The sequence below is a fragment of the Aricia agestis genome, chromosome 14 (assembly GCF_905147365.1).
Source record: "Aricia agestis chromosome 14, ilAriAges1.1, whole genome shotgun sequence".
Classification (NCBI taxonomy): domain Eukaryota; kingdom Metazoa; phylum Arthropoda; class Insecta; order Lepidoptera; family Lycaenidae; genus Aricia; species Aricia agestis.
This window is the reverse complement of record NC_056419.1, coordinates 9363043-9377528: the sequence shown is the minus strand read 5'-3', so window position 1 is coordinate 9377528 and position 14486 is coordinate 9363043. Positions and strand designations below refer to the sequence as shown.

The 14486-nt window shown below is 35.3% G+C and overlaps 2 protein-coding genes across 3 annotated transcripts; both read right to left on the bottom strand.

The window, feature by feature from the left end:
- Positions 1 to 1282: 1282 nt before the first annotated feature.
- On the bottom strand, positions 1283 to 5190 carry LOC121733492 (delta(14)-sterol reductase TM7SF2). 2 transcript variants are annotated; one of them, XR_006036569.1, is made up of 4 exons: positions 3647 to 5190; positions 3004 to 3421; positions 2186 to 2831; positions 1283 to 1419 (listed from the first exon to the last, which is right to left on the bottom strand). XR_006036569.1 is itself a non-coding variant. In XM_042123747.1 (3 exons), the coding sequence occupies exons 1-3, from the start codon at positions 4910 to 4912 to the stop codon at positions 2545 to 2547; spliced, it is 1971 nt and encodes a 656-aa protein (XP_041979681.1). In that variant the 5' UTR covers positions 4913 to 5190; the 3' UTR covers positions 2159 to 2544. The 2 variants fall into 2 exon arrangements, 1 of the variants encoding a protein (XP_041979681.1); XM_042123747.1 differs by lacking the exon at positions 1283 to 1419 and having other exon boundaries at positions 2159 to 2831.
- Positions 5191 to 9990: 4800 nt separating this feature from the next.
- Positions 9991 to 11283, bottom strand: LOC121733494 (probable phospholipid hydroperoxide glutathione peroxidase). The gene is made up of 4 exons (XM_042123750.1): positions 11169 to 11283; positions 10760 to 10962; positions 10522 to 10685; positions 9991 to 10164 (listed from the first exon to the last, which is right to left on the bottom strand). Exons 1-4 carry the CDS (start codon positions 11255 to 11257, stop codon positions 10021 to 10023), a joined length of 600 nt encoding a protein of 199 aa, XP_041979684.1. The 5' UTR covers positions 11258 to 11283; the 3' UTR covers positions 9991 to 10020.
- Between the last annotated feature and the right edge of the window lie 3203 nt (positions 11284 to 14486).

The following is a 14486-nucleotide window of genomic DNA, read 5'->3' as shown; positions in this document are numbered from 1 at the left end:
ATTTTGCGTAACTACAAGAACCAGTTACTTTTATACAACACATATTTAAAATGGCCTGAAGATTTCAATCTGAATGCTTAGTTCCCTTTAGTTCCTTTTCATTTCAATAATAACTTGTACAAAACATGAAACTGAAAACTACAGGCAATAAAATAATATGAAAGTACTAATAAAACATTTACTTATTATAATTTCTTATTTCCTTACAAATCAATACTAATTACAGAATGTATACCAAATTTTGCCCAAAAGTCAGGCTCAGTATAATAATAGTCAATTCACAATTTCAGTCATTCCATAATAATTGATTTCAATAGCCTTTCAATAGTCAACCAATTTAAAAACCGGTCAAATCGTATTCATATTAAAACCAGATGGATATTAGTATACCCTGTGTAGTTTACAACTAGCTCATAGTTTTGGGTCCTTTCTTTTAAAAACATTTAATATTAAGTACATTATAATATAGATACAAAGGAGTATGGGCACATTTGGGCTATCAGCGGCCACTGATGAAATTAGTTTCAAATGAAAGTATTTAGAAACAACTATATGATCGCATAGAACAATGATACTTAATAATTATTTATTTTTTATGTTTACCTAAATGCTAATGCATCATTCTAAACTTCCAAATCATTCAATACAATAAAACCAGTTTGTGCTGCTGCGCACATGTTAGTCTGGTATCTAGGTTGGGTAAGGTTACATTAGGTTTAGGTTAGGTTAAGTTACCAGCAGCAGAATTAAGTGCTATAACACTGGTCCTCCTTATAAAAACCTTTCACCTAACCTTTCCGCTTTAGCTCTAAACACAAGCTAAGATACTTATTAAATTATGCATATCATCTTGAAAATAAAAATGTATTTTATCCACTTGTGAAGTATAATATTTCGGCGATGAGATTTCTACACTGTCATTGTAGGACCCCTAAGTATGAATATATTATGTTAGAATTGTTCTTGGCTGCGGATAGCCCACGCTTCATACAAATTTGCCCATACTCCTTTAAAGCAAAAAAACAATCATAAAATAGGGATTCTGAAATTTAATTCTACTGAGCATTGGACCTAAGTATTGAAGTGCTCTAGTGACACCTTTTAGTCAACATATGATCAAAATAAATGTGTAATTTAATATCTACAATAATTGTAGGAAATAAGTATGTTTTAAAACCTAGGTCATCTATCAATTTTGCTACATAAAAACTAAAACTACTACAATTATCTTAACAATATACAATTACAATACAATAAGGAAGTTACATTTAAAACAAAAATATGTTTATCATATTAAGTTGATAGGTGACATAGATTTTAAATATTATTATTATAATACCTTGGAAACTTTATACTTAGTAATAAAAGTTCCAAGGTTTTGAATTTATTAGCTGTATAATTCAATATCTCACACATATACTATAGTTTGTGCGTTTTAAGATGATATGGGTGACAGTTTTCATATTCCTTGCTACGGTTTTATTTACAAGAAAACAAAAAAAATCAAAGTGTAATAAATTATATTCCATCTACAAAAACAAATGTTTCCTATAATTGTAAAAGCATTTAACAAATTTTCATTTTTATTCATTTTAATTGAATAAAAATGAAAATTTGCTAAATGCTAACTTAGACTGGGTTGCACCAGGGGCGTGGGTAAAGTTAAAGTTAAATATGGCGTCCAAACACCCCATATTCTCATACAACATCTGTCAATTTTTCCGGTTATAGTTAAGGTTAAAGTTAAAGTTAGTTGGTGCAGAGGCATGGCTAAAGTTAAAGTTAAATATGGCGTCCAAACACCCCATATTCTCATACGACATCTGTCAATTTTTCCGGTTATAGTTAAGATTAAAGTTAAAGTTAGTTGGTGCAACCCAGTCTTAATAATATAAAATTATAAATAATAACTGTGAAAAAGAAAAATAAAATTATTGTTACGAAAATATTTGAAAAATGTCAGAGAGAAACGGAACTTATATCAATAGAGATTGACTCTGTTGAATTGAAATCAAATCGATAAAAAAGGGCGGCCATCTTAAATCGCCGGCACCACTGAAATGTCCATGAAATGTCAGTACAATTTCAGTGATTCGATATTTTTTAATTATTGATTAATTTTTGTTAGGTAACTTACCTACTATTGTCAATAATAATGTGTCACGCATATCATCATAAAACGCACAAACTATAGGTTCTAACTTAAACAATTTGTTTAAAGCATAAGTTGTGATATTTGGATCATGGATGTTTTAATATATCAAAATCATGCCTTCATCTGCAGGCTAATTCAAGACCAAAAAACCAGCTGTCCAATAATAGAACAACTAAAAAATGGTTTTAAATCAATTTACTCGAAATATGTATAGCACAAACCAACATTATTTGTGGTAACCTACTTTTAAGTATTGTTACTACTTAAAAAATGCTTTTCAGAAAATTGCTATTTTGGAATAGGGAACACAATAATTAATAATTTTATTGTTCTATAGTCTTGACATGGCCAAAAGAGCAAAAAAGTTTAGTTGTCATTTAAAAAAGAAATTAGAATATTTTTGGTATGACCATGGATGGCACTCTCTTACAGTATCTGGTCCAGGCTGCTCCATACCGCCTCTTGCATCTGCCATGGTCTCTCCAGGCACGGTGGAGCAGAACAGCTATTGTCAATATAGCTGGCGCTGCAGCTAACACTTGTTGACTATAAATCCCAGGTATAGCAAATGCAGCGTGTATCAAAATGTCTCCAGCATAGTTTGGATGGCGTAGAAATCCCCAGAGGTTGGATACAAGCAATTTCTTTCCATGGAATGTTGGCATGGAGTCTAGATCTGAAAGGAACAGAATTAAATATAAAAATAATGTTAAAAATAACACTTATGGTTACATTAAGACTTTTTCAAACAATTGAAGAAAAAAGAATGTCTAAAATACCTTTACAGACAGAATACCTTTACAGAATATTCTAGTTGTTAGAATTAATGAATCATAGATTTAACTTACGTGTTAAGCTAGGATGAAGTGGATTTTTCCTGAAGTTGTACTTAATGTTGTTACTGATAAGCATTATGAGGAAACCCAGGGCATATAGCGCACAAGCAGCAATCAACACATTAGCCGGCAGGGACAAGTCAGCTTTTGCTACATACTTTGATATTGTAACAAAGTAATATGGATAGAGAGCACTAGAAACTACTTGCAAATACCCGAGTCCCTCGGATTGCCAATAGAAAGTCGCCGTTATCTTGTACTCCCTCATCAAGAAGTTCAAAGCATATATAATTTGCATCATAGCATATATCAGTAAAGTGGGCTTCAAATTGATTTGCTTGGTAAGCTTGTATAGATCTTCTACAGATACAATTTCAATATTCTCCTTAAAACTTATTCCACTTTTAAATACTGATATAGATAAAATAAGCTGAAAGAATAAGAACTAATTAGCAATATAATGCAGAGAAAATTATTATACAAATAAATAGAGATTTTAATTCTTAAAGCCTTTAAAAATTGCAACAAAATTGAAACATTTTTCTGGAGGCAAAATATAAAATGATCCATCATAGTTAGCAACTACTAATTATGTAAATTATTTTGCTAAATTTATATTATAAGCAGGTTTTGTAGAAGAACAAATTATACTCACAGCAGTAATATTGCAAACTCTTGAAAGCCACAATTTTATGTTCACATTCAGTATAGTAGAATGAATTTCTTTTCCAATAAAGAAATTGTATAAAGCATACTGCGGGTGGCCATATGGGTTTAAATCCTCTTCCAAATTGCAATGTTTCATGAATAATATCAGTGATATAATTATTGCTACCACGTATGCAATAACTGCCATTTGCAAAGTTTTATCAACAAAAGTATTCGAGTTAATTATTTTGTAGTAATCCAGTGAGCTAAGGATGCTCAAAGTGCAGAAACTACTGAAAAATCCATTGAAGCAAAAGTTTTGGCCGTCTTTTTCCACTTTTGTACCAAACAAGGGTATCATTATGAGTAGTGCTTGAAGGGTATATTGAGCGAGCACTAGTATTATAGAATCTTTGTCAATCAATGCAATCCTTTGAATCGATAAAGCAGTTAGTACCTTCCATGAACATGTAGTTCTACATGACAACAATATTGCAAATACTACTAATGGTATTAAAAATATTAGTAGGGTAGTGCCAATTCGGCCCCCAAATTCTAACTTATTATTAAACTGCGACAGACCAATACTAGGCAGCGGTGTAGACAGTTTTCTAGTGACTGATTCTGATTTCCTTTCTTTTGGCAGCTCATCTAGATTTTCTTCATCGGAAAATGTCGGGGCAGTACTTATAGATTTACTGATGGACTTGCTCATTGACTTTGAGAAGCTCCGTCTGATCTCCGAGGGGTCAAGAAATTCTCTCAATCTACTCGACCTCCTCGGGCCGGTTTCATCTACAGTCTTCCTGTTCCTTAAATTGTACAATTCAGTTATAGAATCGGAGGCCTCGAAGCCGTTTAGTTTCTCATCTATCATAGATCGAACATTAGCCACTGTTTCGGGAATATCTCTCACGGAGTATTCCGAGCGACGAGTGCGAGTGCTCCGGAAAGTTTCTTTAGTCGAAGATATGTCGTATAGCCTAAGTTCGGCCTCCTTCTTCAAAGCTGGGCGTTTAGCTGGCGATCTTGGGACTTCTTCGATATCTTTTTCATTTTTTTCTTTTACGGCTCTCGACGGCGATTTTCGTACGGGATAAGTAGTAGCTTTCCTACTAGGAGATCTGCGAGAAGGGGACCTCCTAGAAGGGGAACGCGGAGCGGAGCTCTTTTGCGTTCTGGCGGGAGAAACCGAAGGTGATACCCCTTTGCGAATTCGAGACGGACTCGTGTCTATAGCACTCTGTCGACTTCTTCTGCTCCTCGTAGACATGTTTACGAATAATACACAACTAAATGTACCTTTAACTGGCCCCTTTTCTAAACTTAGCTATCGCAAAACCACACGCGACGACACTAATTATAGTTTCGAATGAAATTTCTCGCAAAGATGTTTTTTTGTGTTAAAATGTGTAATATTCATGATTCCACACGGTACAAATATATTTTTATCCTCTACAATTTACACAATAGTCACTTGAAAGCAAATCGTTTTGATATCAACAACACGCACAAATAGGCAACGCCAAGCGTCAAAAACGCTCAAATGAATTTGAAAACTCCAAACATGTCTATGATTGGCCACAAAAAAAGATATTCCGGACGCGGAAGCGTGTATTTTCTCTCCTGCTCTATTCATGCCAACGTGAGTGAGAAAGTTAAATAAGCAGAAGTAAACAATGTCAAATGTCAATGTGTCTATGATTAATACCGGGACAAATTATAATGTCGGCTGTACACTCTCGCCGAGAGCTCTCGGGCGAGAGTCTCGTGCGAGAGCCCCTTTCCCGAGTGCGATCATGTACTTTCTCGCTTAGTTTAATCGCAGTTAAGAACTCAGAGAAGATAGACCATTATTTTTCTCTATGAGATGGACGAAAACACTTCTCTTACAGCTGCCGTAGCTCTCTGTGCTATGAGCTATTATAAATAATTATTAATTACCAAATATTTACACAATAAAAATAAAAAAAATGGCGAAAGCGTATCTACGATCAATGATCATTGATCACCATTCACCATACATTGAAAGATATCATTGTAATCCAAAGATCTATAATCATATTTAATTTTATTTCTCACAGATAATGACTGATAATGACGTTTATTATTGTTATTTTTCTGTTCTGCACTGTCTAGCGGCGCGACTAGTAGTGAAAAACGCGAGAGTGTACAGTAGTGCGCTCGCTTTCCTCGCGAGACCCTTTATTTCGGGCGCAAAATACCGACACTGGACCGAGAGAATCCGAGACAGGCGAGACGACGCGAGTGCACCCATTTACACTCGCACTCGGGCCGCCTCGGTCCTCGCTGTGTCTCGGCGAGAGTGTACAGCCGACATTAAAAAAATGTCTATGGTTAACCAAGGAAAAAAAAAAAAAAAAAGGCTCCCGCACACAGGTGACAGGAGTGTTATTATCGGTCGATAATAACGTGAATAACGGCCGTTCCCAATATTTAATCTATCTCTGGTTTTGCCCTACTAGAGATAGGAATAACTCACATTAGACATTAGAGACATATATTTTATGTCAATTTTGAGCTATTCCTATCTCTAGTAGGGCAAAACCAGAGATAGATCAAATATTGGGAACGGCCGTAACGCATGCATTATTGCGATATCTGTTTTCACTTTTCAGTGCATTTTGTACTAACTATTAGGATTGTCGTTTTCAGTGTTGTATTGTGAGCAGAAAACAGCGGAAAACAACATTTTGTATCCTGTTTTGGAGATCAGTAGTCCAATCTATACTAATATTATAAATGCGAAAGTATCTCTGTCTGTCTGTCTGTCTCGCTTTCACGCCAAAACTACCGAACCGATTGTAATGAAATTTTGTATACCGATAGTCTAAAGCCTGAGAAAGGACATAGGCTACTTTTTTTACTGAAAAAAAGGGTTGTAAAGGGGTGAAAATACGAAAATTTGTTCAAATTAAGTTAGTTCCAAAAATTCATACTAGATGGCGCCGTGCGTCTCTTACATCGCGCTAACGCTTGCCCAACATCTTTCTATAAGAGGTGGTATCATCACAGTGATGCCAGATTGAGGGGAATCCCCCCAAATTTGGGGTTTTTTTTAGGTGATGGGGGGAAAATTGAGGGGAACAATTTTTTGGGGGGATTGTTGGAGGAAAAAATCTGGGAACAGACGGCGAAATCTAAGTACTATGGGCCCGTTTTTACCCTTTGCTTACGACTTACGGAACCATAAAAATGATCAAGGAGCTCGCGAAGATGCTGATTCTATAAAGATTGGACGCTATTGCAGAAATAGTGTACATTCATCGTATCTATTTGTCTAATTCCCATTCATAATGAACAAAATTTTTCTTTTATAATTTGTGGGGGGATTTTTTTTGAAATCCCGAATTTTGGGGGGATTTCGCGGAACACTTGGGGAGAAACCGAGTTAGCCGTCTAGCAACACTGTATCATCATAAACTTTAGTTTCGATTTTTTTTTTTTGATTGTTATTTCTTTATTACGTTATTTAACAGTACATTATATTACATAGGGTGACGTAACCTTAAACCTATCAATGATAAATAGTTTATGGGTAAAATTGTGTAATTGGGGGGCTAAATAAGCTTTAAAATTTGGCATAATATATAAAGTTTAATTTTAAAAAATGAAATATTATGTGCACACTGCACAGCTGTTTTGATTTAAGGGGTACCAGGGTGTTTTTTTTAAAAGCTTTTGACACCAATTTTGTTGACATCGCGCGCTATAAACTGAAGTCCACGCGGACGAAGTCGCGGGCAACAGCTAGTTTTTTATAATAAATATTCGAAGTCTATAACAGCTGACTTAAAAATTCTGAATCGAATGTTTGTAAGTTTGCTATTTGACGGCCATGTGTTGCCATGTGACGGTCATTTGACGGTCGTATAAATAACGCGCGATATCTGTTTTCGGTACATGATACAGATCACAGGTGGTCATGTAGTTAGAGTTACACACAGTACACTGCTGCGATAATAACGCCGCGATGGAAGTATATCGCAATAACGCAGTGTACGGAATGTACGATTTATTTTTTTAATTTAGTGGGAAAAAATAAATATTATAAAAATAAAAAAAAAATATTAATGGGTTTTTAGGGGCTAAAACTTTTTGGGGATATTTTAGGGAGTAAAATTTTTGCAGCTAAATATATATATTTATTTTGTTTTTAGTACTATTATCATTTTTATTGTTATAATTATAATCATATTTTATTATAATAAATATAGAAAATAAGTATTATTATTATTGTTCAAAGAACTAATTATTTTGCATAATATGTAAAAGAGTCCACTTCGATCCATCTTTTAAGTTGGTTTATTTTGAAAGTTGCTTAAACAACAATAATGATGTCATTGATAATTTTGTGGAACGTACCCAATGAATAAGGAAACAGATGGAAGCGACATAACTACAAAAAAGTGTGGCCGGCGCCATATTGCCAAGAACTAAACATGGCGGTCTATAGTGATGGGACACTCGGTTGATATTTGTCGAGGATATCGATAAGTAAGATGTTATAAGTGAGCTATTAAGGTTAAAATCTTTTAAATAAGTGATAAGATTCTTCACCTTATATTTTTTAAATTCTATAAAGAAGTACATCACTAAACGTCAAATCTACTAATTTCTATGTTGATTAAATATCGAAAATAAAGCCATGTTATATTCTATTCTATCACAAATCTTATTTATTGTCTAATTATTAACTAAATTAGCACATAGGTACGTAGCTAAGCCATCGGTAAAATAACAAAAATTTTAGTAAAAATATAAACGTACCGATCCAAGGTCAAACTTTTTTAAATTTGTTCACTTTTTTGACGGACTATATAAATTAATTAAAAAAAAGCAAATTGGTCGAAAAATTTGACCGATATATCGATATTTTTTTCGCGATATATCGAGACCGAATTTGATATTTTTTCAAATATCGATGTATCGATATATCGATATTTTCTTTCAATTTCGACATCCCTATAATACGACACTTTGACAGTTTATGTACCTCGGAGAACCGGAACATAAAATGGCGGACCGGCCACAGTATTTTGATTTGGTAAAGACCATTATGCCGCGTCCACTTATAAAAGTCAATGAACGTACCCCAAATGATAAATATAATTTATATTTTTGGGGAGTTTTCTTTGAAATTTAGTGGGTTTTAAAAGTATTTTTTTTTAAGAGTTGGCAACACTGGTCGCGGCGCTCTCTCGTTTTACGGCCGTTCCCAATATTTGATCTATCTCTGGTTTTGCCCTACTAGAGATAGGAATAGCTCACAATTGACATAAAATATATGTCTTGTCATATTGTGAGTTATTCCTATCTCTAGTAGGGCCAAACCAGAGATAGATCAGATATTGGGAACCGCCGTAAATCGGTCGATAAAATCGCTGCTGTGTCATGTGTGCAAGGAATCGCAATATTATCGACCGAAGTATATCGAGCGATATTATCGACCGATATATCGCTCCTATCTGCGGGAGGCTTTACAGTCTGGACCAAGTCTGGACTCTGGGAAAACATAGAAATGGCTGTATGGGCAACGCTCCCTTTGCCTGTCCCGACCGGGACGAATTACAAAAAAAAAAGGACTCTGGTATTAAAAGTGAAGAAAAATGTTAATGTTAATAATAAATAGTTTATATTTCATAAATAAAACAATGCTTTGCAAGACAAACACTTTATTAAATACAACAGTGTAAAATAAATAATGCATTATAACAAAATTGTGTACAAAGTAGTACAAAGTGTACAAAGTGCACTTGCATATACAACACTGTTACATTATAACCCCCTAAGATTGCAGTAATATAATAATATTATATGTAAAAAAGTGGTTACCAAAAAAATAAAAAATAAATATTTTTAGCTAACATGATTACGCTTGCAATGTATTTTAAATTACAGATGACAGACCATGCCGAAATTACGTCGCGTTATATTGTATGCGCATAGCGCATTGCAATCATGCGGCATGCCGAACTTCGGCCGCGTATTTTCGGCCTAGTGTCTTTAGACACTAAAAATAATGCAAGCTGATTTTCACTTGGAAGATAATATTATGGTATTTGGAAAGAAAAGTATGTAAATGCACTCTTGACTTAAAAAAAATTAACAATTTGAAAATATAATTTTATACAATGCTGACACTCAACATTTACTTATTCCAATAAAAATTTTGATTATATTATAAACAATAAGGGATCATCCACTTATTACAACACGCAAAATTCAGACATTCTGTTCCATAGTCACTGCTCTTATGGAAGTTACACTGTTTAGGAATGCTTTAAACATACATATTTGGTTTGACCCAAAGACACTTTTGCTGTGGCGTAATTTATGAATGATGCCTACTTATGCCCTCTACCAGTACTTCTCAAGGGACTTAACCAGGTTCAGGGGATCAGTATTTGGGCCATGCCTCTCCACAGGCACTCCGTCTTTGTCGATGATAAACTTGGTGAAATTCCACTTGATAAAGCTTCCCAAAGTGCCACCTTGCTTGTGCTGAAAAAAGTCATGATTGAATAAAACTTTTTTTTTAACTTGATGTAGTATTATACAAATCTGTTGTTACCCTCAAAAGCCAATATAAAAAATCAATACACCTGAAAATTTTAAAGAATTTCCCACATAATTGATTTGAACATCGCATGACAATAATTATTATTGCAGTAACAGTTTATTTATACAACATACCAATTTACTAATCAATATACATAGAAAATTTTATCAATTTTTCAGACATAATTGAAAAATCAATGACTCATATTATCAGACTTCAATAGCAGATAATCAATAGTTCTGATAGCACAATACAAGTGGGTGACCTTGTAGTTTGTACCAATTAATGTGTTGTTTTACCTTTAAGAATTTCCACAGCGGATGTGCTGAGTCACCGTTAACATCAATTTTCTCAAACATGTCAAATTTGACCTTCCTCTCGCTGGCAAAGCAAACAATGTCCTCTGAATTTCCTGGTTCCTGGCCAGCAAACTGGTTGCAGGGGAAGGCTAATATACGTAGACCTATAATAAATAAAAACTTTACACCTAACAACTTGCACACACACAAATAAATCAAGATATAACTTTTCACATACCTTTACTTTCAGCATACTGATCTTGTAATTCATTAAGTTGTTTATAGTTGTTCGCCGTGAGGCCGCACTGGGATGCAACATTCACAATAATACAAACATGACCTTTGTATGTGTCGAGTTTAACATCTTCCCCTTTGATGTTCTTCACCGTAAATTCGTGTACACTAGTAGCACTCTTGTAATCTGGATTCTCTGCCATTTTTCTGTAATAGTTACAGTAATAACACTTAGCAAACTATGTACCTATAATAATATTTACTTACATACAATCTTCTGGCAATGACATTAGTGACGCCGGTCGGCTTTCATGCCTCTTGCAGAGTCTTGCGTCATAAAATTGTTGCATAATCCAAATATTACCATCACTTAATCAGAATTGAAAATATATTCCATAAATTCTTGAACTTACATTGTAGATAGTTGTACACGCCCTAGACAAATTAAATTTCCAAAAGCCGGCACAACCAACTTCGAAAACGTACGAAATCCTATTGTCATTTTGAATTTTGAAATTTTGTTTGACATTGATAATCCGGTGAGTGGTGACATTTGTATTTTTTAAAGTGAAACCATAACTCCCATGACTATTAACAATGTCGGATGTGCAAAATCGTCATTTTTGTTTTATTTCATAAATTAATATGTCCTTATAACCAAGGCTATCGTGAGCTGAAAAGAAAAAATCTATATTATACGTAGTTTCTGAAATAGCCACATTAAAAATGTCGTATATTACTAAGATAGCCCGCTAATAATGTCGGATAGTCACTACCTACGTTATTAACGAAACGCGGAAGCGAGTAAGAGCGCACGATGTGCCACATCCGACTATGTTAACGGAGGGAATGGACGTCGCGTTGTCACTTGATTTTTTGCTACCGTAGTTATATTTTTTACTTTTCGACGCCATTTTCAATGTCTACAAGATCAGCACGGCCAATTAAAACTTGGTACTCAACGAAATTAAGAAAAATATAGTAAAAGGCAAAAAATGCTGATGGTAATAATAACGCTAGTTCGGAAAATGGTATTTACTATTCCTTATAATATTTTTAAATATTTTTAACAGTATAGCTTATGTTTTATTGCTTTAGATTTGATTACAAGATGAATTCTTAACTTCATCAACATTAATTTATCGTAGGTAACTTAAAATTGTAGGATGTACCACATCCAACGTTCTTAACCGGTTTTTCAAATGTGTAAAATGTCGGTAGTACCACATACGACATTTTTAATCGGTTTTATAAATGGTTAAATTGTCGGTAGTGCTACTTCTGACATTATTATGTGGATTTATAAATAATTGGTAAAATGTCGTTAGTACTAAATCATAATCATTTCATTTACTTTTCTTATTGATTAAATGGCGCTTGTAGTTTGTACCATATCTGTCGTTGCTTAACGACACAATAGACATAACTACCAGTAGTTCGACTGCAAAGAAACCTGTTTGACAGTCATCAACATGGATTTGGTCGAGAAGGCTGTGGTCGTTGCACTCGCTATAAAAAAACCGAAGAAAGCGTCGAAAAATAGAATAATGGGTGCATCCACTATGGAGCGATCGGCTGACTCTCGGGAAATTTTATACTAGTTTTATGAAATTGAGAGCATACCCAAAAAAATTTTAGTTACTTTAGAATGAGTGTCGAAAGTTTCGATGAACTGTGCAGAATCTTACTAGATTGGCAGTTTACGGCAGCAACGCGTTGCCACTTCGAAGATGTCTGCAGGCATATCTGACCTACTTAATGACACAATAACATTATGAATTGACATTGTCTTTTGAGCTATCAAGTGGTTACGCATTTCTGAGAATATTTTGTAAGACGTTGCTATTGCTACTCTAGTATTTTAGAAACTCATTGCTGCAAGTACACACAAATTAACGCAGCGGCGCGGCGGTCGAGTGGCAACTGGCCGGTCGGCAACTTTTTTGTTGCCCGTGCGCGCACTTGCATAGAAACCAATAGGGAAGGAGACAGTTGCGTCGCGGGCTCTGGACAACGAAAACGTTGCTCAGAGTTGCGTCGCTACGTGCGCGCACTTTCATACTAGCTCCTAGACTTCATCAAGAGACAAATAAATCGCCGAGCAACTAAGTTGCCCGTGCGCGCATACCCTAAGGGTATACCAGCGTCAACAGATAGAGTATCAGAGCATTCACCATTAACTACGACTGCTAAGAAACTTGTGACCCTCTTGCATAATTTCTTGGATGTATGGAATCTTGGATAATAGTGAAATTGTATATATCCAAACTGACAGCTAATACCCATAGTTTCAATCGCCTGAGCCAACGATGAGTTAGGTACGCCAAGAGAGCCGAGCCGAGCCGAGCCTTAGCTCCCTGAGCGTCCAAGTGTCGAAGGGGCTAGCTATTGATGATGGACTCCATCATCTTCGAGAAGGTTATAGCGATTGATCTGCTGTTGGAAGAATTGGAACGGTCACATTTTTTAAGTATCGGGTTCTCAAAAAGCTATCTTTCAAGAAGCCGAAACTATGTGAGTAGGATAGTTGAGCCAAAAAAGACGCGTAAAGACCGGAGCCAACTCTGGAGCACTCACTGGAGCTACTTGCACTGAGCGCTGATGAAACCGAATATCCGACATGACGCTCATACTTCGTTAACATAACCAACCATACCGGTTGGCGGTTTCCGCCCTCATCATAAAGGGTCGAGTTGGACGCAAAGAGCATGTCATAAGATCGGCATTCTCTTTTGCGTGTTGAAGGAAACACAGTGCAAGCGCTGTTTCACGCCAGTTTTTTCGGAGTCGACCCATTCGTACCGAAGAATGCTCTCCCACGGTTAAAAGGGATTTTTTTTCTTTTAAGTAACGCACAGGCCAAGAACTTTTTATATTTGATCATTAGTTGCGTTTACACAAAAACAGTTCTCATTTACATAATACATTAATTTGCATGTACATATTATACTTATAGGTGTCAAGACTGTAAAGGTGCCTCTTCACAATTGACCATACTGGCCCACTACTAGCCATCGCCATTGTGTAAACGGAGTAATGGTGTATGATGGCGGACGATTTTCAGGCGTGGCGGGCAATGGCGTGGCCTGCAGTGGGTCATCGTGACATTGTGTACTGGTTATATAAGAGACAAGATTTTGCACACGTGTTCCTCTAATAAAGTAGGCATCCACTATAATTGTATTTCACAAAATTCTTACCTCAAAGAGGTTTTATACCTTGAGGTTGGAATAGTATAGGCTCAAGGTTAGTTAGTAGAACCTTATAGGTAATTTCTTAGACACAATTACACAACAATATTTCGTATTAAGTGCCTACAATTACTAACAAATATTGAATTACGAGAACCTATGTATATTAGAATTTTTCAAAGTTTAGCCTAGAGGAGGGATGAATGTTTTGAAATTTCGCACGCGTGTTTCCCTTAACGATGAAGGCGTCCACTAACGGCCGTTCCCAATATTTGATCTATCTCTGGTTTTGCCCTACTAGAGATAGGAATAGCTCACATTAGACATTAGAGACATATATTTTATGTCAATTGTGAGCTATTCCTATCTCTAGTAGGGCAAAACCAGAGATAGATCAAATATTGGGAATAGCCGTAAGACGATTTACTCAATCCCCAAAACTTTATCACCATTAAAAGGCAGTATACTTTAAAGAATATTAATATCACACATACAAAACCAAAATTTAGGAAAAAAGTTCAAAAACACAGCGGTACTCTT

Excerpts from the sequence above, each read along its gene's own strand:
- LOC121733492 (XM_042123747.1), bottom strand. The coding sequence starts at position 4,912 with ATGTCTACGAGGAGCAGAAGAAGTCGACAGAGTGCTATAGACACGAGT. Across the intron at positions 3,422-3,646 it reads GAGTTTGCAATATTACTGCT|CTTATTTTATCTATATCAGT; the intron begins GTGAGTATAATT and ends TTATTCTTTCAG. Across the intron at positions 2,832-3,003 it reads ACTTCATCCTAGCTTAACAC|ATCTAGACTCCATGCCAACA; the intron begins GTAAGTTAAATC and ends TGTTCCTTTCAG.
- LOC121733494 (XM_042123750.1), bottom strand. The coding sequence starts at position 11,257 with ATGACAATAGGATTTCGTACGTTTTCGAAGTTGGTTGTGCCGGCTTTT. Across the intron at positions 10,963-11,168 it reads CGTGTACAACTATCTACAAT|AAAAATGGCAGAGAATCCAG; the intron begins GTAAGTTCAAGA and ends TAACTATTACAG. Across the intron at positions 10,165-10,521 it reads CGCTGTGGAAATTCTTAAAG|CACAAGCAAGGTGGCACTTT; the intron begins GTAAAACAACAC and ends GACTTTTTTCAG.